A 26822-nucleotide genomic window follows, 5' to 3' on the forward strand; every position below is an offset into this window, starting at 1 on the left:
TGCTTGTGTTACTTAGTCTAACGTGATTTTGAGTTTTAACACTTTCGAAATTTACTTTAGGGGACCTTGGGTTGGGATCTTGTATCTCCATGGTTTCCATGGTCGCGCGAATTGCGAAACTTCATCATCTTGATTGTTTATTTATATTTTCATATTGTCAATAATTCTAGTGTCGTCTTGGGAGTAAGTTATTGTCTTTTTAGCTAATATAGTTTTAATCCAAATAAACCGCGAGTTCTAACCAATGCTACTTTTTCACCTAAATTCTTGAACTACCAATATATCTAAAATTAGGAACAGTTGTGAATATTATAATAGGTTAACTTGTTTCCCTATTCCCCTAGATTAGGATAGGACCATTTATTGACTACCTACAGGTATGTTTATAGTAATGCTAGGACTAAGCATTAGTTTCTTTCAATGGTCAATTAACTAAATACAGTACAGTTAAGTTATTTAAATAGTTCTGTATTCAATTGTTACCACAACTCTTCTATTAGGAAGAGGTTAAATTATATTACATGCAGGTTGGTAACAACTTATTTTATTTATTTATTTTTGGTAGCTTATTAATACATCTAGTTAATGTTGTATAGATCTACTAGTTAATATAATATCATTTTATTCATACATAAGCTGCAAGAACATCTTCAATTAGTACCTTACTTTACACAACATGGCATTGTTAGTTAGAAGAAAGATGATAGGCTAACTCAAATGAGATAGCAGAGAGCATAAAGGATCAGGTTTTTAATAATCAAAGTACAGGTTGTCCTTATTATCCAGGTTACATTTCTTATTTTCTCTGCCTTATTTAATTAACTAGGCCTATTGTCTGGGAAACCAAGTGGCTATGCCGACAAATCTGTAGGTTGCCAGTTTGATTCAAAGTGTGATTGTTTCCATATACCTAACTTTGTATGCCATTTTTTGCCATTGGGCTAGTATAAACTAATGATGCTATCTAACAAAAAGTTCAACGTTAGAGAGGAACAAGACTAGGGGTTGGATTGTTCCCTTACAAAGATTTCCCCTGTTGTCAAAATAAAACCTGAAATTATGTGTTTTACGTTATGTCATATAAAATTGTACATTATACCTAACGACAGCTTATCTTCATCCGAACTTTGATTAATCGTTGATAAGTTGACACTAAAACTTATCTTACACTAGCAGGCCTACTAAAATATATATAGGGTATAGCCTAACTTAACTTACATAACTTAAGTTATCACTAGGCCTATGTCTTATATGACTTAAGTTATCAATATTTATTTAAAAATGGTATTAGATTAGGCATACCAAATTTTTTGTCTTATCAATTTTTTTTAACATTTTATAAATATCTTCTTGATGAGCATCGTACATCGTAGCATCGTGTTATTAATTTACATGAAAAAAAATATGTTTATAACACTTGTAATAATATTTACACTTGAACTGTTGACTCACAAGACGTTAAATAGGTAGAGGCTACATAAAAGATGGTGAGTGGTGATCGATTTTGATTGGACACTCCAATCTTCATCAGATCCAGTAGGCGAACATTCAATGTTTTATTTTTTGTTTTCCAGGAAATTTTATGTACTTAGGCTAGTTAAATTTTTTTCAAATTTATTATTGTTTTCTGAAAAAATTCATTAGGCTTAATTAATTTTTTTCTGAATTTAGTGTGTTTAAAATGGTTGGCGGCGATGAAGAAGCTGTTGAAGAGCCGCAGGTAGACCTCCTGGATCAGCAAGAGGACAACACTCTTTTGACAACTTTTCAAATCAAACCAAGCCTCGATGAAAAGTGAGTACCGGTACCGTATTGATGATGTCTACGGATCAATGATCAAATAAAAGATTTTCCAAATGTGGCCAATAGTAGCTGCCCTAATCTTTGAAGAAGTTAAGGTGTTCTCTTTGACGATGTTCTCCATCTAGCGATCTAGCATTGCTACAATATTTTAGGCTACTACAGACTTTTTCTTACTTTATCGAACCAGGCCTAGAGATTTTTTGTTTTAGGCCTCTTGTTAATTTTCTTTTTAAAACTTTTTAAATCTTCAGCACTTTGTAAATTAGCCTATATTATAAAGATTTTATAGCTTACAAATATTTAGACAAGAACCAATGAGCAGCAATTAAATTAACTCTGGAATACTATGGTAAATGAAATCCCCTCAGGGTCTAATTGAATTGTGTGCAGGGCAAAAATCTGATTTGGACGTATTAGTTGCTTCATAATTATTCCAACTTTGGGTGAATTTTATTAGAGCAGTATAAACTGCTCTAATAAAATCTAATAAAATTTGGTATGCCTAATCTAATACCATTTTTAAATAAATATTGATAACTTAAGTCATATAAGACATAGGCCTAGTGATAACTTAAGTTATGTAAGTTAAGTTAGGCTATACCCTATATATATTTTAGTAGGCCTGCTAGTGTAAGATAAGTTTTAGTGTCAACTTATCAACGATTAATCAAAGTTCGGATGAAGATAAGCTGTCGTTAGGTATAATGTACAATTTTTATAAAAAAGCTTTGACTATTAATACAAATTCAGTATCCAATAGTCAATGATAAAAATTCACACTAAGGAAATATATTTTACCACTGTCCATTTTTGTCTGTATTTTCAACACATAGGGATCATCCTATCATGGTTGAATGTAATAGTAGCAAGTATATTATTTGGCCTGAGATGCTTGAGGAAACAGTTTTAGTTGGGTACGCAGATGATGTTACGGCTTTAATAGGTGCACATTGCGTTGAGCTGGCCCAGCTAAAATTGAACCGAGCCATTCGCACCATCAACGCATGGATAGCAGACAACGGTCTCTCACTCGCTCTGAGCAAAACCAACATAAAGATTCTGACCAAAACGAGGATTGACACCATTGTGCCGTTGAGGACGGGGGACTTTGAAGTCCGAACTGTTTGTACTGCCTTTGGGTTCATGGTGGACAGTAAGCTTAGCAGGCTAAGGTGGTTTAATGGCCAATTTCCGCGGTCCAGTTGCGGAACTCTGTTGATGTCAGTCCAGTCCTGTACTCCTGTACGATGCGGAAGTGTGGGTAAACACACGGTCAATAAGGAGGTATACAGAATGTGGCTTGCCAGATAGCAGCGTCCGCGTACAGAACAGTGTCTAAACCCGCCATCATGTTGGTCTTTGGAGTCATACCCGTCAAACTTTTGGCGGTTAAGAGAAATGCAATTTATCAGTGGTGTGGAGAAAATAAGGCAAGAAGAGATTAGTGCACCCGCACCTACCAGCTCTGGCAGGAGAGCTGGGAACAGGAGACATGGTTCAGCAAGTCCAACCTTGGGTTGATTGGCAGTACGGAGAAGTGGATTATTACTTCACCCTGACAGGACATGGATTATTCCGGTCATACCTGTTAAAGATTAGCAAAGCTGTGTCACTTGATTGCATACTGCCCGGACACTTTTTCCGCTGTCCGTGTCAGGAACGCTCAACTGTTGAGCCGTGTGTTGAAGGCTCAACAAAATGTAGGGCTGTTGTCACTGAATACGGTCCCAACGATGATGGAGGATGAGGACAATTAAACATGTGTGTCACATTATTTCAGGTTATTCATTGCGCTAAGAAGCTTGACCTTGACCGAGATGCGTTTTTGGTCATAAAAGAATTCAATGCCAGAAACGGTGTGAGCCCTGGAGCTAGGTCACATGTTGGCCTGATTTGAGGAATTTGACAATCCCAGGCCTGTGTCCAAAATAGTAAAGGGGTTGTTTTAGTGAGTAGTGTGATTCATTCAGGAGTCTCACACTACAGACTGGCCACCTGTGTGCGTAATAGCATTATCCTCTCTTTTTGTTTCAGATTCAAGCCTCAACAGGCAAGAGAAATAATCTATTCTGTACTGCAAGAGAATTTAGGAGACAAATCATACCCTGAAGATGAAAACGAGAAAAAGGAACTTGTGAAAAGCCTTGCTATAAAAATCAAACAAAAATGCAGAGGTTAGAACTTTGTTTAGTCATTACTCATTAAATTATGCAGGGTTATATTGTAAGATGACCTCAACCTATTGATTTCAGACAAACTTTTGGTTCAACAATGATGAAAAGAATTTTACCCTCTCTAGACCAACCCAAGGATTAACTTAAACATTTTTAAAATGTTTGAATGCAGGGTATGTTCCAAATCTAGAGGTTCACTAGTTCAAATCTTACAATTAATTGTCAAATACAAACATAATATGTTCATTGGTTTCAAAATGATACATCATAAGACATATTATGTCTTATGATGTAGGTATCATTTTGAAACTCTTTTCAATATAAACATTTTAGTGGATTCTGAATCTGACTATTTCATTCCTCTTCAAACAGTACTGCTCTTTATAAGGAAAATGTTTTATTAATTTAAATACGATGTACTTTTTGAGAATACAGATAGCTCGACTCTGGTTAAAATTTCACAAGCTTATGATCTAAGCTTTATTTCTTTATGCAATATATATTATTATAAAAACCAAAATTTAAATTAACCGGAATATTTAAGATAATAGTTACATTGCCAAAACTGAAAAATAGCAGAAAATTATGTATCGTTTTAAAGTTATTTTGATTCCAAGCATGTTTTTCTCTTATAGTTATCAACCAAAAACAGATTTCAACCATTACATACAAAATGCATGTTAATTGTTTGCAGTGTCGTATCTCTTTCGACCTTGTGACACACAATGTTTAAGAAATAATTAACACGAGTTATTTGGGTGAAACAGGTTTTTAGTTGATTATTAGAAAACTAAAAGATATATGGGTAAAGTTTAAATTTGAAAGCTGCTTATAAATCCCAATACCTACATTTTTTTCATGATATGCAGCTTGACATGTAATGGTATTTGAAGTTTCTGAGTTTTGGTTATGTAACATATTTAAAAAAAATACTCCTGCCGCAGCAAACCAGCCGTCTAAGCGAATTTCCATTGGCTGAATTGATTTTCAATTACAGTAGACTCCCTCTTATCCGGACACCTTTTAACCGGTCATCGGTTTAACCGGACTACACTTGACGGAAATGACATCTCTTTGATCGGACAATTTTTATCAGCACGATCGGCAGGAAGTGGGCGGTACTGAAATGTCTGTTCTTGTGGGAAAGATTTGAGACCAGTGATCACATGTCTAAATACAATGCTCTCCTAAATTTAAGTCGAATATCAGCATAAACGGTCCGTTTTAACGAGTTTTGGGGACGTCGGCTTAACCGAAAAAACCGTTATCCATACTGGCCTTGGTCCGGAGGAGTTCGGATAAGAGGGAGTCTACTGTAAATTTATTTAAATAACATTAGGTTTAACGAGTACCTAGGTTTGCTGCTACAGGGAAACTCATAAAGTTTGGTTTTTAGTAAAATATTAATAGCTTAGTATAAAATAAATAAATTTGTCAAGTTTGATCTAAATATATCCATAAACAAGCAAACTACAAAATTTTACAATATCCTCCATAATGATAACAAGGAAATTTTAAATCGGCCGATCGCGGATGTTGACGTAATCGTGGCAGACGATCACCACTGACGCCGATAACGGGTGTTGCCGCCATCGTGGGATACGATTACCGAACTGGCGGAGACAGCAAATTACGCTCACGAGTGTTGCCGCCGCTGTGAGAGATGATTACCGAAGTTACAAAGACTACAAGTTACGCTCACGGGTGTTTTCGTGGTCGCGGGAGACGATTACCAATGTAAAACTGTAGGTTATGCTTCTCCCGATATCCGCCTTTTTCCTGTTCCCGGTTCCGTCATGGTCGGGTATGAGGGGTTCTACTGTACTTCTTGACTAAATACTTGTGTAAAAAATTACTTTGCTTGTGAATCACAAAACTAAAACTCTACTAAATAGATTCTGTCATCATACTAGACACCTAATCATATTGTGTAGGCCCAATAATTGAATATTAATGTATCAACTGACCATGACTGTGGTTAACAAATCATTTATGATTTCAATTTGGGCCAATAAAATGGAGAAGAGGAGAGATTCTACAGCAGAGAGTATGACAAAAAAAAACAACAATCTCTGATATTTAGACGATCCTAAGAATTACATAATTTACACTGATATAGAATATTGATATTAACACATCTTCTTTCTCTTTGTAGAAATATCATTGCCTATACACAGAATAGACTTCGCAAGTAATGGAAAAATCCGAAGCAAAAAAGAAGGTGGTACAATCTGTTGAGATGGTCTTCCAATTAGGGCCCTTTCACACGAGGCCACTGGTGGCGGCAACCGGTGTCCGCCACCAGTTACCGGCCGGGAAACTGCAGTGGATGATACAGGCAACTTACAAGCCACTCCACTACAGCTACTGTACAATGGCAGTTGTGAAAATGCTGTCGAACAATGAACATCTCCTTCTCGCGTTGATAATAAAGAAAATAAGGCAGACACAGTCGTACTATACCAAATTTCCGGTTACTTTCCAATTTCGCAATTTAGATCTTTAGTATCCACTTTGTCTTCTATTATTTTGTTTATTCTCTTATTCTGTTGTTTTCCTTTGTCTTTTTCTTTTTCAGCAACGTACTCTTTGTTTTTCTTCCGATCACTCATTTTTACAAACAAACAATTCAACACGAAAAAACTCAACAACTACCATAGTCGATGCAGTATGTACGTGAACTGATTCAAAATAGTAGCTGCGCGCTAATCCACGGTGGCGGCCACTGGTTGCTACGTGTGAAAGCTCCCATTTAATTCAATGCCCCGCGACGAGTTGCCGCCACTGCAGTTGCCGACTAGCAGTTGCGCGAGGAGACACTACTCGGCCACTGTGTAGTGGCGGGCAACTAGAGTGGCTGCGTGTGAAAGGTCCCATTTAAAATAATGTTAAAGCTGTGGCGGGCAACCAGTGGCGGCCACCAGTGGCCTCGTGTGAAAGGGCCCTTAATGACAATATTCGAATATTCTGTGGCAAGTGATAAATCGATCAGCTGTTTACTATGATACTGCATTTGATTTTAATTAATATTTAACCAGATACACTTTAGTACCCTCTGGTGAGATGGTCCTGAACTTCATACTATTTTCTTGGCTTCGAATTTTAACATTATACGAAAAGTCTATTCTATGATAGTCAATGGCAATATCCACCGTTTGTTCCAGAGATGGACTATGTCAAGTACAAGTTCGTGGTGAATGTTGTGATGGGTGACCAGAGAGGAGCAGGCATCAGTAGTGCGTCACGTTGCTTCTGGGATGCCGACGCAGACGTTTGCGCCTCCAACACCTTTTTGAACGTAAGGGAACGATGTTATCACAAACAGTAGAATAGTAAAGGAATATTTTATTTTAACTCCTAAATCATTCATTTCAACTCCTAATTCTATAACATTTCTGATCACATTTAATCTTTTCAGGGAAATTTTTTCTGCATGGCAGCTGTATTTGCAGTTTACTTCTATTGAACTCTGCTCCAACTGAGAACGCCTCTGCACTGATCACATTTCCTCTTGTAAATAAAAATTTATGGTTTAAGCAAAATTAGTATTTGAAAATTTTTTCCTTCGAACTTAAAAAAATGTCTGGCAAATTTTTTTTTGTCATTGGTGGTGTTATCTGTATTAGCTTTGACTTAATCGTCAACGATTAGTTAAAAAAACAAGTTGGAAATAATTGAGAATTTGTCATGTCAGTTTAAGTATAATACCTGTATCTAGTTAATCTAGTGGTAGTTTTACAGTGTAAGTAAATCTTCAATAGTAGTTGAAGACTAAGCAATCCAGTGATATAACGTAATTCACATTTTTTAATATTACTTAAATTGTACCGTGCCATGTTAGGCCTACTTTAGTGAACACTACAGTGCAGCCTTCTCAAAGCAATTCAAACATAATTGATTTATTTGGATACTGAAGTAGACACTTTGTTAAGGTTGATGGGTAACTTAATAGCTCACCATAAGGTATTCCATTAGTTTTTAACTTGGTAAAAAGTGTGTACACAACAGAAATTTGTAATTTAGAACACAATCTGTAAGTGGCTCACATCAACTATGTCAATTTTGATAAAACATCTGGCAACAAATTTAAAATGAGGATGGAAAGTCTAGTGGTAACAATAGTCAAAGGTACAACCTTGTATTTTGATGAATAAATGTTTTACTGATTGATGGAATATTGGAATGTAAAATCAGGTATCATCTGGATTGTCTTATTTATAGAATTTGAATCAAAACTATTAACAGAAATGTAGTATCTTGTGCTTTTTTCAATTTATGGTATTTTCAAATCATTATGAAAGTCGGGAAAATGGAGGATACTTTTTCCGACATACTTTGATGACAAAATTCTCCACAGCAGCAATTGAATCAATACAGGAAATAAAACTACACAAGAAGAATGCAAATATATAATTAAATACACATTGGCTTAATAAGGCACTTGACTATAATTTGTCCATGAAGTAGGGTTGGCCATTACGTTGTAACCGGGCAGTGAGTATATCAACACCAGTCTCTGTGACCAGTAACGTGTGTTCAAACTGGGCAGACAGTTGGCCGTCTGCTGTGACAGCAGTCCACTTGTCTGGCCATAGTTCATCTCTCCAAGTACCTACATAACAGTACTAAACATTATACGGGGGTAACAATGAGTTTTTATGGGAATAGTTACAAAAATAGCAATAATCTTTTGCCATAAGTGTTGGGAGATGTTTTATTTTGTTCAAAGTTTAAAGGGCTAAAACAAAATTGTTTCAGCAATTTTAGTAAAAATTATATTTTTTACTATTTATGTTTTTCATGAGAAAACCACCATTAAAAATTAAAATTGGGAAAAACTCTTTAAGAGACAGCATTGATTAGCAACCACAAACTGAATTTCATCAAAATTGAATCACAGGTGTAGTCGATAGCTCTGTACACATCCACAAACATTGTATGTTTGCAGCACAGACACACATACAGATATCAACACAAACAATACTTTCTCCATGTATTATGAGGCATGTATTAAGCTTAAAACAACCTCGGACCAGAGGGCTCGGATAATTGAGTGTACTGTACTGCATCACTGTATGTATAAAATACCGACTTAATATGACTCAGAAGTTGAACTTATCTTGAAATATCTCTTTAATCTACTGTCTGAAGAAGTTCTGCATTAGGAAAAAATTATTGATATACAGTATGTTCTGTCATCTTTTATTTGTGTATCTTTCAGCTCTAGCGGTTTATTTTTGTTAAGTAAACCAGCTGAACTCTTATCACTTTTCAAAACAATACTTAACAAGCCTCTTGGCTTTCCTACAAAATATAACTCACCTTGAGAAATCATCGGCTCAATTGTGAAACAATGTCCTGCTTTCATTACTCCCACTGCCTTGTTCTCTGAAAAACAAAGTTTCATTGGTAAATAAGGTTAAAATATTACACTATCATACATTTTTGTCGAAGGAGCCAAGACACCCCGACAGCTACCCGGTACCTATTACTTAACCCGGGTCCCATAGTGTCGGCCGGAGCTTACACACTAACTTTGAACACACCATGGGTGGATGAATAAGGCCATCAAGCTCACCGGCTGCCGAAGCAACCCTTCGAAAAGAGGGTTACCCCTCAATCCTAACCAGGGATACCGGTTACTTGGTCGCACGTACACTCCAAATCGGTACCACCAGGGCCGAAACCCTGAAGGACCATAATGGAATGTCCTGAACGCAACACAGTGCAAGCAACACTCGGGACCTATTTAATCCCTGACAGGCCGAAACCTGCCATCATAGCCAGGAGGAAGGGGACCGTCAGCCTATTTACACCACTACCCGATAGAGGCCTACCCATTCACTGGGAATCCAGGGATAACCAGGGCGATAGATCCCCAGATACCCCCAGCGAGCTTGATCCCAGCACCCAATCTACTTTGTTTGCCCATCTAGCCCAACATCACTGCCAGGCCATCAGGGTTTCCCAAAAGGAGGCAGGTATAGAAGTGGGACCCACCCGGATGAACCTATCCACCAAAGGTGGCGATACCCTTAACTCAACTGAGGTTCCAGGGAGAACCCCTCACACTCTCGAGAACCATACCCAGACAAGTATAAGCTGATGGAGTGTGACCACCAGCCGTTGCCCTCACACTGCGGAAAGTTCCGTTCCCCTAGAGTGTCCCCATGAGCTTACGGGTACTCGCCCATTTTCACCTCCCAGGAAAAAGCTACTTCCAAAGTCGGGGATTTGCCACACAAAATGTCGGTCGCACACAACAAGCGGGCCGAAGCCCATAGAACCACAGCCACAGGCAGATGGGAAATTGATGGCACACTACCACCTCTCCGAGAGCTGAACACCCCACCATTGTGGATGGAAGAATGTCACTGGGGACTCTCCCCTAAGGGGCTGGCTTGCCCAGTCGTCCATAACTATGGCCTACTTGAAATGCCGATTCCGACATCGAGCAGTTACCTCCCCTTTGGGGGCTAGCACTTGCCCGTTTTTCACCTCCCAGGAAGAGGCTACTTCCAGAGCCGAGGATATGCCTCACATAATGTCAGTCGTACACAACAGGAAGGGCAGAGCCCAAAGAACCACAGCCACAGGCAGGTGGGAGACCGAAGTCTCGCAGAGCTGAACACCCCACCATCCTAGATGGAGGAATGTCACTGGGTAATCTCACTTTGGGTACAACCCAAAGAGGCTGGCTTGTCCAGTCGTCCATAACTGTGGCCTACCTGAAGTGCCGGTTCCAACACCGGGCCATTACCTCCCCTCTGGGGGCTAAAATATTAAACTGCATAATTTGAAAACAATGTGACTTTGTAAAAGTTGTAGAATTACTCACTGGCGTAGTGAGGTATACTGGGGGCCGTGTGGAACAGCTGATGTATACCATGACCGCAGTAACTACGCACCACCGAGAACCCATTAGCCTGTGCATGCTTCTGTATTATGTTGCCTATCTCTCTATACTTCTCTCCTGGCTTTACTGCAACAAAAACAGAACATTAACTTAGGCTATGGGAAAATAACCTTTTAGTTACTCCCACTCAATAGTCTTACCTCTTTCTCTACTTTTAATTAATTGTTGTTTAGTGGGTAAATGGGATTTCCTCACAAAAATACATTTCATTTCACTTACAGCAAAGGGTTTTTACTTTTTATAAATAGATAAAAGCTTTTACTTACTATAATGGTAACTAGCAGTTTATTCCTCATTTAAAGCTGTGTTACAACAGAGTTTACAACAAAATGTTTAATTTTTTGTGTAAAATCTGGTGGTGGTGGTTTAAAACAAGTTGTTAAAAATATATAGAACAAATATTTCGAACTTCTTGAGGAAAACTATATTTTTGTTGTAAGCACTATAAAACCGTTACAGACATTAACATGTTTTCTAGAAAAAACTAGCGGTTATTTGGATTACTGCAATCTTCTGATTAAAAATCATCAACGAGTACCAAATCCGTTGTAAATGCTACTTTGCAAGCGAAAGTAAGGTAGATTGAATCAACACCTGCTAACCTATACTGATGGCTCGGTCGAGACATTCCCATGTAACCTGTACTAGTTTCTTGGCTGCTGCGCTGACATTACCCACAAGAAAAGTTTCATTCAAGTCTCCGTGGAAGTTCCTGTGATATACTGTCACATCCACTGAAAATATATATTATCATAAAAATATATAACCAAACACAGAACTTGTATACTGTATAACATTTAAGTTTAATTTTGGCAACTCATTGACTGCAATAAAATTTTTTAAACAATTATAAAAATAAACTATTATTATTTTTTTACTGTCAGATATATGGTTAGGCCTATATGGTTAGAGTTTTATATATTTTCATTAATAACATACTCAAAATCGATTAGCCTAATTCATGAAAAAGGTTTTGCTTCTTTAGATATGTTGTTATGATGATACGATCACATTTTACGACAAAGCTATCATGATTTTTTTAGATATCTTAAAATTAATATGACCGACGTTAAAAATTAAATCCTGTAAAACCTGTTACAAATTAAATGGTCCATTCAGGCTTGCATTTGACAGGCCTACTTATTTTAGAACTTAACTTTCACTGTTCTTAGCAAGTACCCCTTAGCAGTTAATACATATTACAAGACAATTTAGATAAAATTCTTTATTTCATTTTTAAGTCCTAAAATGTACAAAATGTATACCCCATGCAGTCATAATAAGCAGTGGGAAAATCCTAACATTCGTACTCAAAGTCTTCTTCAAAATTAAAGCTACTCTCAACATAAACAAGGCATTTCACAGATTATTGCATCCCATAAAAAATTCCGTACCATTGCAAATGTCACCGTCGGCCAATGGTCGTACGTCTGGTATTCCATGACAGATAACTTCGTTGACCGACGTACAGCAAGACCGAGGGAACTGGTAGTAGTTGAGGGGGGAGGGGTAGCAGTCTCGCTCTATACAAGCCTCGTGGACGATTCTATCTATTTCATCTGTCGTCACTCCAACGTCAACTATCTTCGCTGCCTCATCCAGCACTTCTCTGCCTAGCTGTTTGAAACAGAAATGTAATAAATTTAATGCTTTATAAATTCGCTAAGAAATAAATCTATTTTTCTTTTGACCTGATATTCACATCACCTCAGTTTGGATTGGTTGGTTTTGTTTTACTTTGTGACCAGTCAGAGGATACTGGTAGGAGAAGGGTAACTATTAGTATAAAACTTCATTTTGTAGTTTTAGGTTCTGAATATGCAACATAATTATGATTCAGTAGACCCACTCTTAACCGACCTCGCTTAAACGGATAATCGGATTAGGCCAATCCGCCCTCGCTCAAAAAATATTAGTTTGTTTTAACCAACTTGTTTTGAATGCAGTTCGGTTTCTAGAAATCTCGGCATTTCCGCTCCCACGCTCAGCAATGGGAACAATACGCTAACTTTACAGGATGTAACTAAGAATACGGTAAGTCTCGTAATGAAATGGTTGCATTTGTTTGTATCTTTAATTTCGACACTAAGTCTTGTAGGTACTTTACTAGGATAGATTTGCACAGCATCAATTAATATTTTTTTCTACAAACTACAAACAAAAATCAACTTTTGCTCAACACCTGAGATGAAAATCATGACTTAAATAAATAGCCTTGACACTGGATTGGAAATCCTTCACACCTGTACAAAAGGCAACAAATTACATACCCTGGAAGAATTTGAGACCTACAAAGCCCACATAAAAAATGACAATAGTGAACTTATTTTAAATGATAAATTACAATTCAAATCACACTTCATCTTAAATAGTATTTTAAATCAGTGGATGGAACCAAGACCAAGGGGGAAAAGTACAGCTGATAACGCCGCAGCCGACACAACAATGCAACTGACTCCAGTCAGCTACTTGCTCGAAAGAGGAAATGTACGTTCCTCAACAGGCCTGTTTTTTAAAACTCCGTTTTGACTATGTGTGTGTTTCATGTGAAAATGTGTTTGTGTTATAACGACGCCTTTTGGCTGAAAAGTCTGATGATGGCACAGTGATGCTGAAACGACTGTAGGCCTAACATTGGGAACAATACAGGAGCGGGCTGACGAAGGTAATATTACAATTTAGAGTTACTCTACTAGAAACTCTACTCTACCCACAATTCTACTCGTGTAAACCCGGCTTTACTAATTTATTCAGCTGCAAGTTAAGTGGAGGAGTAGGAGAAAATGGAGTCCTAATCTATGTCCAAACCAGGAAAATCCAAATAGAAGGATCTATAAAAAGGTTACCCTACAAAATCAGATAAATTAATTCGCCTACCTTGCAAGCTAACCGCATGCCTTCAATTTCCTCATCAGAGAGAGTTTTGATCTGAGCAACTTGCTTCACTTGTTGTTCGGATATTGGTACCCCAGTTGGGTGAGTGGCATAGTCTGGTCGAGGTATTTGTTTGGGTACAGTCCTCGGTGTACTCTGAGGAAACGGCCGAAGTTTGCCAGTAAACCTAAAGTTTGGCCATGGATCGTATTGGTCTGCATAGCCAGTCCCATCTACTCCTTCACCCTCTGTAAAACAAATATAAAATCAAATTTGAAATATAACTAATATTTAAGCAAATTACAGCTTAAGTGAGGGTCGAGTGATAACTTAATCAAAATTGCACTCAAAACTAAGGGCTCATTTATACTTTCTAGCCTAAGTTCTAATAAAATTGACATAAGTTCTAATAATAATTGTCCCAAGCATACACCTTATGGCAGTAAGAACGATACTGATTGACTTGGTAATAGCATCTCAATAAAAAAGTAGGTAGGGCAGCAGAAAACCTTATTTTGAAGTACCGGTACGATTTTCTAGATACTTAAATTAGGCTATTTTATTTCTTTCACCAACAGGCTTGAAATTTGTTTTGAATCAGGCTACTAGGCTTCTACTTGGAGCAAGTCATGGCAATACACTAGATAATAATAAATTAATTAAATTGTAGCCTATAGATTTGTTAACAAAGATGACTTACTTGCTATCTTATGGAGTACTTTGTGATCTTTCCAATAGCCTTTGAAACATTCCTGAAACAAATCAAATCAAAATTCGTTATTCCATTAAGAAAAACAATGCAATAGGACACATCAAATTCTTAATCTAATTCTAATATAGGCCTATACAAGAAGTGCCAAAAAGGCAGTCTAAAAGGAAACAGAAATTATGCGTTCTGCATACAATTTTAAAATGTAGGCCTACCTAGATTTTGTGGAATTACCTAGGCCTATCTATGTTAAGCATATGTTTGTTATTGCGACATTGTGAATAACTTATCTGTGAACAATTCAATGTTTAGGTGCTCTGGTTTTGATTTCATCAAACTTAACTTATAATAAAATTTTGGCTGTTTATGTTCACTTAGCCTACCTACTTTAAGATTTTATAAAGGGTAAGTTTTTATGAGCCCAATCTCTGATACAAATCACCCAATGTTAATTTTTCTTGATCTTTTAGAGTTCATTTATGTAAGCTAATAAAATTAAAATATAAGTTAAAGTCTTATCTTTTACGCAGATTAGGCGTCCGGCAGTGACGTCGCCGGGTTGTGAATGAGAATGAGAGAGAATGAGAATGAGAGAATGAGAATGATTGTTCGTGAGAATGAATGATTGAGAATGATTGTTATGAGAATGATGTGGGGGCCCGGAACACCATTACCACAAGGATATGATGATCAGCCATCAGTGATCGTGGTGAAGTGGTTAGAGTGCTCGGCTGATATGCAAGAGGTTCCTGGTTCAAATCCCATCGTATATCTTTTCGTAAAAGATTATGTATGCTTTCAATGCCATTTCTTCTTAATTGTACATCTTTTGTTAGAATTTTTGGCATTTACAATTTTATTTTACTAAACATTACCTAATCAAACTTGTATAACCTATGTAACTTAGGCCTAGCCTATTCCATCAGGACTTGTGGCAGGTTAGAGCGTTAATTTACAATTAATCTGTCTAAGGAACTACGTAGCCAGCTGAGTTAGTACAGGTAAACCCCAGTTTCTGTGATGATTGGAGACTGTTTAAATTAACTTCAGTATTCTCAAAATAATTTCCTGGAAATAAATCCTAGCTCATTCTAATCCTTGGTAAATGTAGAAGCCCCACCTAGGGCTTAAAATAACCCTAAAATGGGGGATAACTAGGCCTAATGGAGGTTAGGAATTTTGAGAGTATAATAGGATTTAAAAGTAAAGACAACAATTTTACCTGAGAGCAGAAATATGAACCTTGAATGCCGAGTTTTACACACGTTGGACACTGCAATTTAGCAATTTCAACACAACCCGGGGTCTCACAACTCCGTGTTGAAGCAGAAGCCATTGTCTTGTCTTGTCGTTGTCGCCCAGCAGCCAGCACTCCCAGCACTCAGCAGGCCAGCAGGAGGAATAATAGGAATTAGAAAATTAGACAGACACAGACGGCCAGCCCCAGGAATAGGAATGGAATGAATCACGCAAGAATCGAGGAATGAGGAATAAGCGAATCAGGATCCAAATTCCTACGCAATAATTGCAAATGGCAATAACCACCAAAACAACCAAGAAGAGACCGACGATCACCGAAGCCTAGCTCAGTGCTCAGTGATTTGAGTGATCACCGAAGACCGAACCACCGAACACCGAAAGCGACGAAAACGAAAACTATGTAAAGTCAGTAGACTCCTAAAAAAAAGGTGGCCGGGCCTCATCCCATTGTACATTTTGAAGCTTGTTTTTTGCGTCTAGTTCATGTACGTCCACACTGATCGCTAGTGTAGACAAAATTTAGTTTATATTATTTTAGGGTTATTTTTATGATTTATGCTTTACTGTTTGTTTATGTTACTAGAGGACGAGTTATTGTTCATGATTTGATAGTTTTGTTTGGTTAAATGGTGTTTTAAATTACTGTGAAATGACAAGAAACAAATCGTAAACAAAACACGACCTCTTCCTTCAGTGCACCGGATAGAACCAAAAATAAAATTGGCTTTAACTGTTCTATAAAGATGAAAAATCTACTAAGGGAGTATGTTTGATCTATGGTAGATAAGCATTGACTAATAGAACAAAATAATATTCCATTCATCATTCATCCATTGTAATGTAAAGGTTTCCGGTTCCATCCAGTGGTTCCATCATCCTTTTTTATTTTATGCATTTTTACTGTTATATCAAAAATAGCCTTACCATTGAGATATAGATTATAGACAAGCTGTACTATTTTCATCTTCATGACGATTCATCAAAGCTTATGCTGTGTAGAAATGAACCACGGCCGCCTTTAACTATGAACCCATGTATAAGGTACTTATAACCGTACAAGGTATACGATATACAATGATTGATGCTAGTTCAATTAATGTATTATTACATGTACATGCATTTTAAAACTTATATTATTGTTAGACATAATTTATTTGTAGAATTTTTATTGTAGCTTCTATCATTTGTATACGCATTATTATACGTATTCCACAACATATGTGCTCAATGACTAGCAGCACCAAAATTGTATTTTTCATGTCCTCTTTTCATGCCTTGCTGGCGTTGGCGAAACTGTTGTTGTTCTGTTGTTATGTTGATAAAAAAAAGTGCTTCTTTCTTTTGACTCTTTCCGGTCTTAACAGTCCTAACTCATAGTTTGTGCAAATAATTTCCGAAATTTCCTGAGGTAAGCGATCGTATAGTGTAATTATACTAGACTATTGAAATCTCATCTAAGTTTCAACTGCACAAATTTTTATTAATGACAATTTCCCCCCTTCGGCGAGTATGATCCTGTGTCTTGGTATTGGATGGATTTGGATATTAGTATGTCTAACCTATAAACTATTGTCCACCTAAGCCTAGGCCTTTTCCATGTCAACTGAGATGTCGTAATAAAATGTACGCATGGAACTTTATTATAATAAACTAGTCCTCTTTAATATGTTAAAAATCATATTGTTGCTTAGCTCATATCTTGTCTAATTATTTAATGATCTTAATTTGCTGGAGTAGGCCTAACCTAAATTCTGTACCTAAGTTAGTAGTCACGGCCTTGTTCAGGCCAATTCATTCATTTATTCGTTTGAATCAGAGTAGACAATTTTAAAAGAATAATAGGGGGTATTTATTCCGTATAGGTGCCTCCAAACGAATTTTTAATTTTGATATCTTACTTATTAGTTTTTTCACAGAGGATACGCGTCCGGTAACCAGACGTGGATTAGGCGTCCGGTAGGGGGTCCCGGAACGCCATTACCACAATGATACGATGTTCAGCCATCAGTGTTCGTGGTGTAGTGGATAGAGTGCTCGACTGATATGCGAGAGGTCCCCGGTTCGAAACCCACCGGTAACTTTAACTTTTTGTCACAGATTTTGCTTTGAATGTAATTTCTTCTTAACTGTACATCTTGTGTTAGAATTTTTGGCATTTAGCCTATAATTTTATGTTATGAAGAGAATTGAACCTTCATTTGATTTTTTTCACTATCAGCAAGTTTGGTTGGTTAGGTTAGGTTATGACAGTAACTGCCGGACGCCTAATCCACGTCCGGTTACCGGACGCGTATCCTCTGCGTAGTTTTTTACCTCCTGAATCCAAATAGGCCTAGGGCCTATACCATTATTTTTCCCCGCTGATGAATATTTCTCAAGATACCGCCGTAAAAACATACTTAACATTACAATAAACAAGATAGGATGGATAACATTTCAAGTGATTCTGTAGTCAAATAACTTAATGTTCTCTATAATAGGAATTTTGCCACATTATGGAGATATAGATGGGCTGGTGGACTAATTACATGTAGGTAGTTCTTATTTAGGCATGTCAGGGTGGTAGGTCGTGCTGTATGTGAATTGGTGACTGCATTAAGTGTTTTGAAGTTAGGTTAGATAAGGAAGGTAAAGTTTAGGTTATAATGTATCGAGTTGTTAGTTTATGTTGCCTGTAGACTGTTTTTGTAAAATTAAAATCCTGAGAAAAACACTTCAAATTACTTTTTCAAAAATGCTTGCATTTTTGTAATAGTAATTTGAAGTGTTTTTTTTCTAGATTTCTGATTTGATTTGAATCTAACATAAATTATTAAGTGAATAATAATCGTGCGTGCTATCTCAGGTATTCAAATGCCTCCCAATTTGTTCAATAACCCACCACATGACTGTCATTAAAAGAAAGAACTCTAAAAATACTAATGAGTAACTTAGATCCACCCAAGCTGTGCTACGGAACTAGACTGATGATTACTTAAAAAATTACTCCAAACATGTTCAAAGCAACAATCATCAGTGGTAAGTTTATAGAAGAAATTGTCTTAATCCCAAGAATTACGATGATTTCATCTGAATTACCTTTTGAATTCAAGCGACTACAATTTCCTTTGCATGTTACTTTCGCAATCTCCATTATAAGGCACAAGGGCAATCCCTGACTATTGCTGGGTTAAATTTAGAAAATGCACGATTTTCACATGGACAGCTGTATGTTGCGTGCTCACGTGGTGGTAGGTACGTCTAAAAACTTAGGTCTAAGTTTATATATATTTATTCACTTAATGAAAAAACAAAAAAACATTGTTTATCGACTGGCAATTCAGTAAAATAAATATTCTATTTTTGTTTTTGTTATGTACATTTTATTATTTATGGTCAAGAACAAATTAGGTACCATTTAAAATGATACTTGTTAAGCGTAGTAACGTGCGCTGGGTAGCTGCTAGTAGTAAATAAATACCAAGCAAAGCCATACATCACATGCAAAACAATCAAAATATGTAGGTCTAAGTCTAAGTTATGTCATGATTAAGTGATTTCTCTTTTGGACAGCATAGACTAGCATTGCTTTTAGCAAGGTCAGGTCATTGACCGGAGCATGTGCATCACCTGTCATCGCCTGTATCTGTGCCAGTCTCCTGAATCATGACTCATCTGGTACCGTTCGGTTCATAACGAAATGGGAAAGTCCTACAAACATAAATGATAACCAAACGTAACCGCCGCAGTGCTCTGTATACTTACTTGGCGGAGTATAGCGGTGGCGGCGCTCAACTCAATCCTTGCTGATATTGCTTCCTTCTGGGACGCAGAACTCAAATGTTGCTAATCGTAATCATGTCATATTTGGACAGTTAGCCAATTAAAATTTGTTCTTTCCAATACAAAGTTATTTTTGGTCTCCAGTCAAAAAAATCCCTCTAAAATAAGTTGCCTCTAGGTATAATATGAAAGTAGATCTACCCTTTATTCAATATTAACTTATCCTTATTTTTTAATGCATTTTCTTATTTTTTATTGCAGGTAAAAGATGGCTCCGAGGAAGGGAAAGCAGCAGCAGGAACAAGTCCAAGTCTCTCTCGGCCCTCAGGTACGAGAGGGAGAAATCGTGTTTGGTGTTGCACACATCTTCGCCAGTTTTAACGACACATTTGTTCATGTCACTGACCTTTCTGGCAAGTGAGTACCGTATCTTTAATCAAAGAACAATCAATTTAAAATGTAACCCTGTGTGTGCTGGATGATTCATAATAAGCTATTTTGAGTAATTACAAGCTTCTGTTAATCTCGCAAATTTACATCCCAACAAAGCTATATATCATAAGCTATTTGAGACATGTTTTTCCACCTCACGTCAAAAGTTGTGCGTTTTATAAAGTTGTCAGTTTATTTATTTATTTATTAAACACCAACGGCAAGCACCATTTTACATTAAGTAGTTACAAAAAATATTATAAGATATAATAATTAACAGAGGAGTAACAATGCATAAAAAATATAACAATGTATAAAAATATAACAATAACAAAACATAACAATGAGTTATTGGGGGTTTGCATTTATGCTGACAATTAGAAAAAATGTGCATATTAGGTAGGCCTACTCTTTTTAAGCTATGTAGCCTTTGTTTACTAGGTATTGCAGAATTTGACCGGTTAGTTGTTTTCAGAATGTTAGCATTTTTTGCCAAAAAGTCTAAAACTTTACCAGGGTTGCCACCAGCCATGAAAACCTTGAAAAGCGTGAATTATGCGTGAATTTAGGTGACCATGAAAAAGTGCGTGAATTATGCGTGAATTTCGTCATTGGACCATGAATTCTCAAAATCATTATTAACAATTCAGCCAAAACCCCTAAATGTGCTGAATCAAATACTCCGTATTAAAACCATTCTCGAAATGAACACCGAGATAAAACGTCAAAGTGGGAGTGTCGAGATAAAAAGTTTTGTTGCCATGCCACGAACAGAAACGATTGCGTAGTTTATTCAAGGTCAAATCCGATCGTAACCGACGTCTGCCGAGTAGTCTAGAGATGGGAATTATCGTTGTTTTCCGGCAACGGTTATAACGATAACGCACTGCCCAATAACGTGTTGCGGCAACCTGTTATTTCAATAACGATTGCCAACTCACTCGTTGCCGCTATAAACCGTTGTCCGCCGGTCGGTGTTGCGGCGTTCAGTTATCATTGTCGGTTCTCGGTTGATCAGTTCAGTTTTCAGTTGTAGTCGGGAGTCGGGCGTTACCGCGTTGTCCAGACAGGATGCGTTATTCTAGTTCGTTTCAGAAGTTATCGTTGCTCTGGTAGCGTTGCGGCAACGGCACTAATGGCAATGCATGTTTTCGTTGTCCGCGCGGCTTTCCTGCAACATTGTGTAGATAGATACGTTATTATAATAACAGGGAGTTCTCCGCAACGTGTTGCCGCGATAACGTTGCCGTGGCCGCAACACACAATTGTTATTCATCCTGTTATGTTATAACGCCCATCTCTACCGAGTACCGATCTACCGATAAAATCGATGCTTTCGGAGCTAAAACATCGATCACATCGATGTTTGTTCCGAGTTTCTCGTCTGTTCTCTGCACTGTAACAGCCAATTAACCTAAAACCAATACAATTCAGTTACGGAAAACATCAATATTTCATTACTTTTGTTGGCCTAAAAGACCGATGTAACAAATCAAATCATCGGTTCGGTAATCTACCATCGATGTAAACAAATAACTTCGAACATCGATAGAAAAGACATCGATGTTTCGAAAACATCGACAATCGGGATTGATGCTCGCTCTCATTCTCTACTCTCTACTGCTACTCTAGTGTTCGTGTGGAAGGAAATTCAGAGTAACCATAACCTAAAAGTTTTAAACTGATCTGAGTGATCTGAAACTTAGAAACGAGTCAAACGTTTGAAGTAGTGGTGGACACTGGACAGTGATCACTTGTTGCACTCGTGATTCCGTTTTGTGCTTCTTATAATTGATTACCCAACACTCAGTGGAACAAGTGTTCAAATTAAATATTTTTTATTATTGATATATTATACTTCCGATACTTTACAACGTTAAAATAAGAAGTACCTTGCCTTGCCATAAAGGTCAAAATGGCTTGCGCCGGCTGGAACTTAATCGTCTGCTGTGTTTGTTTTGGTCAAATATGTCGTCATTTCAAACTACTGTCAGTGTTTAGTAAATGTGTTACAACGTGAGATTAAGTTTATTTTTTTGGGCCTAAGTTGCAAGAAGTCAATGTTGTGCTGAAAAATGGTGATTTCGTTCTGAGGAAGGTAAATGTAAATGTTTTGTTGAAGCATTAACTAGGTGTTTTCAGTCAATACGAATCTAACTAATGAGATGTAAATTTAATTAAATAATTGTTTTAACTGTGATTTAAACCTGTGTAGGCAAATAATAATATATAAACTGATCCAATCTGAAGAAACATCCTCCTAACTAAGTTTATTTTAACCTTTTCTGTAATGTAATTAATTATTTTTTTATTACTTAAGGGGATACGCCACTATCTGTAGGCCATATTTTATATTTTTTTTACATTTTCCAAAAGTTGCATTTTTAGATAGGTCATTTAAATGTGAACATTTAGCTAAAATTGTTTGCCAATCTGACAACTCCTTCTAGTATAAAAAAAATAAAATATAAAACGCCGCAACCAGCAATTTAACAAAATTTTGAACTATTTTTTTTTGTTCCTGATATGTACACTTTTAATTGTGTATCATAATTATGTATTATGGAGTTATAAAGTAGGGTACATTTATTTAAAACAAAATAAGTACTTTGCTATTTTTATATATAATATAAAATAATAAGTTAGTGTAGTTATGGGAATTTTTCTCCTGTCAACCACCTGTTACATCACCTGCGATTATCTCAATACCGTGTTTTTTAGGTTATTATTGTACAAAAGTTTGAATAACTCCGTTAGTACTATACTTATAGTATTCAAATTTTCACCAGACCTTCTTTATATAGTAATAAAGGATTGTGTGTATAGTAAGCCCTATAGCATTACATTTACTAAAAATATTTATGTTTACGCAAAAATTTTAAATATTTTTTTCAGCTTTTTTATATTTTGAATAAAAGGTGTCCTAAAAATTTTGTTTTTTTAGTTACCATAACGATTATACACAGAAATACTCATTATTTCATCCTGAATCAGGAAATAAATAGAATATGTCATTCCGATCAGTAGTTGAAAAGTTATTCTCAATAACGACTTCTTAAAAATGTTGGTGAAAAAAACTAAAAACGCATATAAATTTAGTAAATAAGTTATAAATTCAATATTTTTGTACCTAAATCTTCTAACTAAGTCTAGTATAAACAAAATATACTAACTAGGTTGACAAAAATAAAATAATAAAAAAAAAGTTGGAGATAGTGGCGTATCCCCTTAATGTAAGTTAGCCTATGTCTAAACTTACATACATTCCATAACTTTTGTTTCGTTCTTAGCTTTAACTAAATATTTATTTACATAATCTTACCTTTTTAGAGTGTTATTATCAGTCAGTCGGTAACCTTTAATCTTCTCAATAAATAAAAGTTGGTTCAGGCCTAACTTAGCCTAGATTCAGCTTTGGATTACAATGTTGTAGGCTAGCCTACTGTGTTACTGTATAAAGTAATAAATTGCATGTGCGTTTTAGTAGGCCTAGATATGGCCCATTACTAAGATAACCGTTTCTTGATCATGTTCTTAACATTTCTTTTTATAGTAGCCTATTATCTTAATTTGATGTTTAGACAGTAAAGTTGTAGGCCATTGCTGGATTAACTTAACTAAGTTAAACCTTTTATGTTTAGATGCAATGTTTTTTAGGTTAGGCCTAGACCTAACTACCAATCCGACTTATTTTTTTATTTATTATTTCATCTAACGTTTGAATTTATCATTAGGCCTATGATGTTGTTAAATCAGATGTTTCAATTTTTTAAATAATTACATCGTATTATCACACACAAGATTTTTATTAATATCCTTTTTCATCTGCGATTTTACTTTTTTTAGACTGGATAAATTATATTAAATTCTTATTTTTAACTCTAAAATAAACGCATGAAATGTGTTTTATTTGATAGTAGCACACAAAACTATATATTGTAGATAAATTAATGTACAATTCTGAACTAGGCAACACTCTTTTATGGTGAAATTGTGCGAGCATATACCCCATGAATTTTTCAAAACTACCAATGAAAACCTTGAATTATGCATGAATTTTTTTATCTCACTTTGGTGGCAACCCTGTTTACAGTCAGGAAGGTAAAAGGTACCACAGAATAAAAAATAATAATATTTTTTTGGCACTGCTATTGTGGAAGGTGTAAGAAGTAGGTTAATAATGTGAAAAAAATAATTAGTCCTCAGCTAAACACCAACTAAAGTTATAAATTTAAAACTTTGAAAACCTGTTTTCACTTTCAATTAAAAGAATGCACAGAGCTTGAGATATTTAACTTTCTATGGCTGTTTGGTTCCGTCCTACATCTCCAAGTGTCTGAGAGGAGAACTAAGCTATCCCATCTTATTCACGTTATTTGCCACAGTGAAATGGCAACTGTGTGTACACAACAGCTACATTTGTAGCTTATGTTGTTAGCCTACTTTACACACATTTGTTTGCTGATTGATTTTTGGGGTTTTCCAGAGAAACTATTGCGAGAGTCACCGGTGGAATGAAGGTCAAGGCTGACAGAGATGAAGCTTCTCCGTACGCTGCTATGTTGGCTGCCCAGGTCAGTTGATTGATGTTCAATTAACCCATTAGGGAAGGAATTAATGCGCTACCTGCAGCACCCTCTGGCGGCAATTAATTTTACCGAATTTGTAGACTTTTACTCTAACTGCTATAGAAAGAAAACCTTGGGTAATAAATTAATAATTCTTTCACCATTTTGTTCACAGTAAAATTGTCTACAGAAAAGTGGTAATTGGATAGTCAAAGTTCTAAACTAAAAAAAAATATATAGGCTATATAAAGATTATAAAAATAAAAATTTTAAACACAATATTTTGAAAGTTAACTTGATATACAAATTCCAAGATTAATCCAGACACCAAATAACACTACTATTATACTTAAAGTTCAATCGATTCCCTACATAGAAAAATTTAAAGTTGTGTACTTATAAGTAATAACATTTTTTTTTATTGTTTACCTTAGCGCAGCTGATTTTTGGTGATATGTGGTTTCCATGGCAACACAAAATTGTTTGTTATTCGCTAAAATAAAAGAGTAAATACGCAAATCAAGAAGCAAGATATTTATAAACATTATAATAGTAAGAAGAAACTAAAAGGGCGAAAAATAATAATAACTAAATAACTAATGGCGCTGCCTAGCGGTGACACGAGCGGCACTTGTAAGTCGGCCGCCGGGCCTGCAGCGGCTATACGAGTAACGCTCGTAAGTCGGCGCCAATGGGTTAAAACAAATGAAAGTCATTTAACTGAACTATAATATAAACTCAATAGGCCTACAACATTTTAAATAGCTGCACTGACACAACCCACAGCATTAAATAATTGTGTTTTGGCAATGCTGTACATAATCAAGCGCTTTTCTGTCATTTTGATAAGACCTAGTTTGATTTCACTGATTTTGCATTTGATGCCTGAATGTGACAGTGTATAAACCTGTATTTGTTGAGTATGTTTTTGTTTAAGTTAGTTGTTAAGTTTAAAATATTTAACAAGTTTTGTTTTCCCCCCCAAAAAAGTAATTGCTTTGTTGAGTTGTGGTGTGTAAATAGTTATACAGTTTCTTGATAAAGGAGTAGGCTAGACCTAGTTGGTTTTTGTTTGGTTGTGATGTGTAAATATAAAAAAAAAAAAATAGTTTACGCAACGATTGCGTAAACATAGTGTTAACGACTATTAATTTTACTTGGTTGACGCTAAAATTAGATTATACTTTACCATGCCATTACAATGTTTTTAATAACAGCCCTCGTTAATTAATCAAGTTACCGCTTTATACTTTTACACATAAATGTAGTAAGTTAATGATCAAGCTTTCAACCACGGTTCATGTACTTAACTCCATGAAATTATGAAGGATCATTCAAAGAGTAAGCTGCCAGATCTGTGAAAAACTCCATTATACATTAATTAAATTCAACCAATTATAACATTTGTCCATTCACACCATTTATCATTTGGATTCTATTTTGAAATTTGATGGGTTGTTATTAGTTCTAATATTTTTGACAGTTAAACCCCTTTTATTTGGTACACAATTGATGAGAATTTCCATTTTAACACCCTTCTGCCAGTCAAGTTTCTGAGTAATATCTTGTATAGGCCTACATACCTTTATCCTACTACCTAGAGGCCTGATGAATGTAGGTAGTATCACTAAGACAAGCAGAAATGTGGCACTTGGCCTCACTACTGCAATACCTGAACTTCAGTTAATTTATAGAAAGTACTTGCGGTTCAGCCAATAGGCTATCACGATGTTTGTTATATACTAACATAGAATTATGTCACAGGATGTAGCTGAGAAGTGCAAGAGCTTGGGTATCACAGCCCTGCACATCAAACTGAGAGCTACGGGTGGCAACAAGACCAAGACTCCCGGTCCCGGGGCTCAGTCAGCACTGCGAGCTCTGGCACGTTCCAACATGAAGATTGGCCGCATTGAGGACGTCACACCCATCCCCTCCGACTCAACCAGAAGGAAGGGAGGTCGTCGTGGTAGGAGGTTGTAATTGCCAAGATCTTTTCTTGTTTTGTTTTATTACTTTAAATAAAAGTCTTGGTAATTTATGTGTGTTTTTGTGGTATCACCTTTTTAAAAAATTTTGTAAATACAATTTTGTAGCTAATAAGCTGTGGTTAGTTTTCATAAGTATGCCTATGTCTTTTTCTTTTTGCTATTGGATTTATTAACATTGTTGTTTCATGCCACGTGTAAGATCAAAGTTGGGCTAGTAGCAAGACTAAAGATGGGACATAACCAATATGATTTACAATTAAGTATGTCTACTGGTAATGGATATCTCAAATTTGAATTCAAAGGTCTTTTAAGCCACATGGTTTTTATGAGAGC

At 36.2% G+C, this 26822-nt stretch overlaps 3 protein-coding genes across 4 annotated transcripts; 2 read left to right on the plus strand and 1 right to left on the minus strand.

Annotated features, from left to right (window-relative positions):
• The first annotated feature begins 97 nt into the window (after positions 1-97).
• On the plus strand, positions 98-7519 carry LOC128983643 (dynein light chain Tctex-type protein 2B-like). 2 transcript variants are annotated; one of them, XM_054403015.1, is made up of 5 exons: positions 98-183; positions 1672-1794; positions 3838-3977; positions 7142-7275; positions 7396-7519. In XM_054403015.1, the coding sequence occupies exons 2-5, from the start codon at positions 1682-1684 to the stop codon at positions 7441-7443; spliced, it is 435 nt and encodes a 144-aa protein (XP_054258990.1). In that variant the 5' UTR covers positions 98-183; positions 1672-1681; the 3' UTR covers positions 7444-7519. The 2 variants fall into 2 exon arrangements, with proteins under 2 accessions (XP_054258990.1, XP_054258989.1); XM_054403014.1 differs by lacking the exon at positions 98-183 and adding an exon at positions 191-377.
• An 853-nt stretch (positions 7520-8372) lies between these two features.
• Positions 8373-15856, minus strand: LOC128983166 (methionine aminopeptidase 1-like). The gene is made up of 8 exons (XM_054402344.1): positions 15699-15856; positions 14468-14519; positions 13771-14015; positions 12288-12510; positions 11496-11627; positions 10816-10959; positions 9300-9365; positions 8373-8589 (listed from the first exon to the last, which is right to left on the minus strand). Exons 1-8 carry the CDS (start codon positions 15810-15812, stop codon positions 8423-8425), a joined length of 1143 nt encoding a protein of 380 aa, XP_054258319.1. The 5' UTR covers positions 15813-15856; the 3' UTR covers positions 8373-8422.
• A 1168-nt stretch (positions 15857-17024) lies between these two features.
• Positions 17025-26539, plus strand: LOC128989487 (40S ribosomal protein S14). The gene is made up of 4 exons (XM_054411384.1): positions 17025-17144; positions 19760-19915; positions 24417-24504; positions 26263-26539. The coding sequence occupies exons 2-4, from the start codon at positions 19767-19769 to the stop codon at positions 26479-26481; spliced, it is 456 nt and encodes a 151-aa protein (XP_054267359.1). The 5' UTR covers positions 17025-17144; positions 19760-19766; the 3' UTR covers positions 26482-26539.
• The last annotated feature ends 283 nt before the right edge of the window (positions 26540-26822 follow it).

This window comes from Macrosteles quadrilineatus, unplaced genomic scaffold (genome assembly GCF_028750875.1).
Source record: "Macrosteles quadrilineatus isolate MER2022 unplaced genomic scaffold, UCM_ALF_1.0 Scaffold_1__1_contigs__length_201487025, whole genome shotgun sequence".
NCBI classification, from domain to species: Eukaryota; Metazoa; Arthropoda; class Insecta; order Hemiptera; family Cicadellidae; genus Macrosteles; species Macrosteles quadrilineatus.

Bases quoted from the DNA above. Each gene is read 5' to 3' on its own strand.
- LOC128983643 (XM_054403015.1), top strand. From the start codon at position 1,682: ATGGTTGGCGGCGATGAAGAAGCTGTTGAAGAGCCGCAGGTAGACCTC. The intron at 1,795-3,837 runs GTGAGTACCGGT...TTTTTGTTTCAG, and splicing joins AAACCAAGCCTCGATGAAAA to ATTCAAGCCTCAACAGGCAA. The intron at 3,978-7,141 runs GTTAGAACTTTG...CGTTTGTTCCAG, and splicing joins AATCAAACAAAAATGCAGAG to AGATGGACTATGTCAAGTAC.
- LOC128983166 (XM_054402344.1), bottom strand. From the start codon at position 15,812: ATGGCTTCTGCTTCAACACGGAGTTGTGAGACCCCGGGTTGTGTTGAA. The intron at 14,016-14,467 runs GTAAGTCATCTT...TTTGTTTTACAG, and splicing joins AGTACTCCATAAGATAGCAA to AGGGTGAAGGAGTAGATGGG. The intron at 12,511-13,770 runs GTAGGCGAATTA...TGTTTCAAACAG, and splicing joins GCATGCGGTTAGCTTGCAAG to CTAGGCAGAGAAGTGCTGGA.
- LOC128989487 (XM_054411384.1), top strand. From the start codon at position 19,767: ATGGCTCCGAGGAAGGGAAAGCAGCAGCAGGAACAAGTCCAAGTCTCT. The intron at 19,916-24,416 runs GTGAGTACCGTA...GGGGTTTTCCAG, and splicing joins GTCACTGACCTTTCTGGCAA to AGAAACTATTGCGAGAGTCA. The intron at 24,505-26,262 runs GTCAGTTGATTG...ATTATGTCACAG, and splicing joins CTGCTATGTTGGCTGCCCAG to GATGTAGCTGAGAAGTGCAA.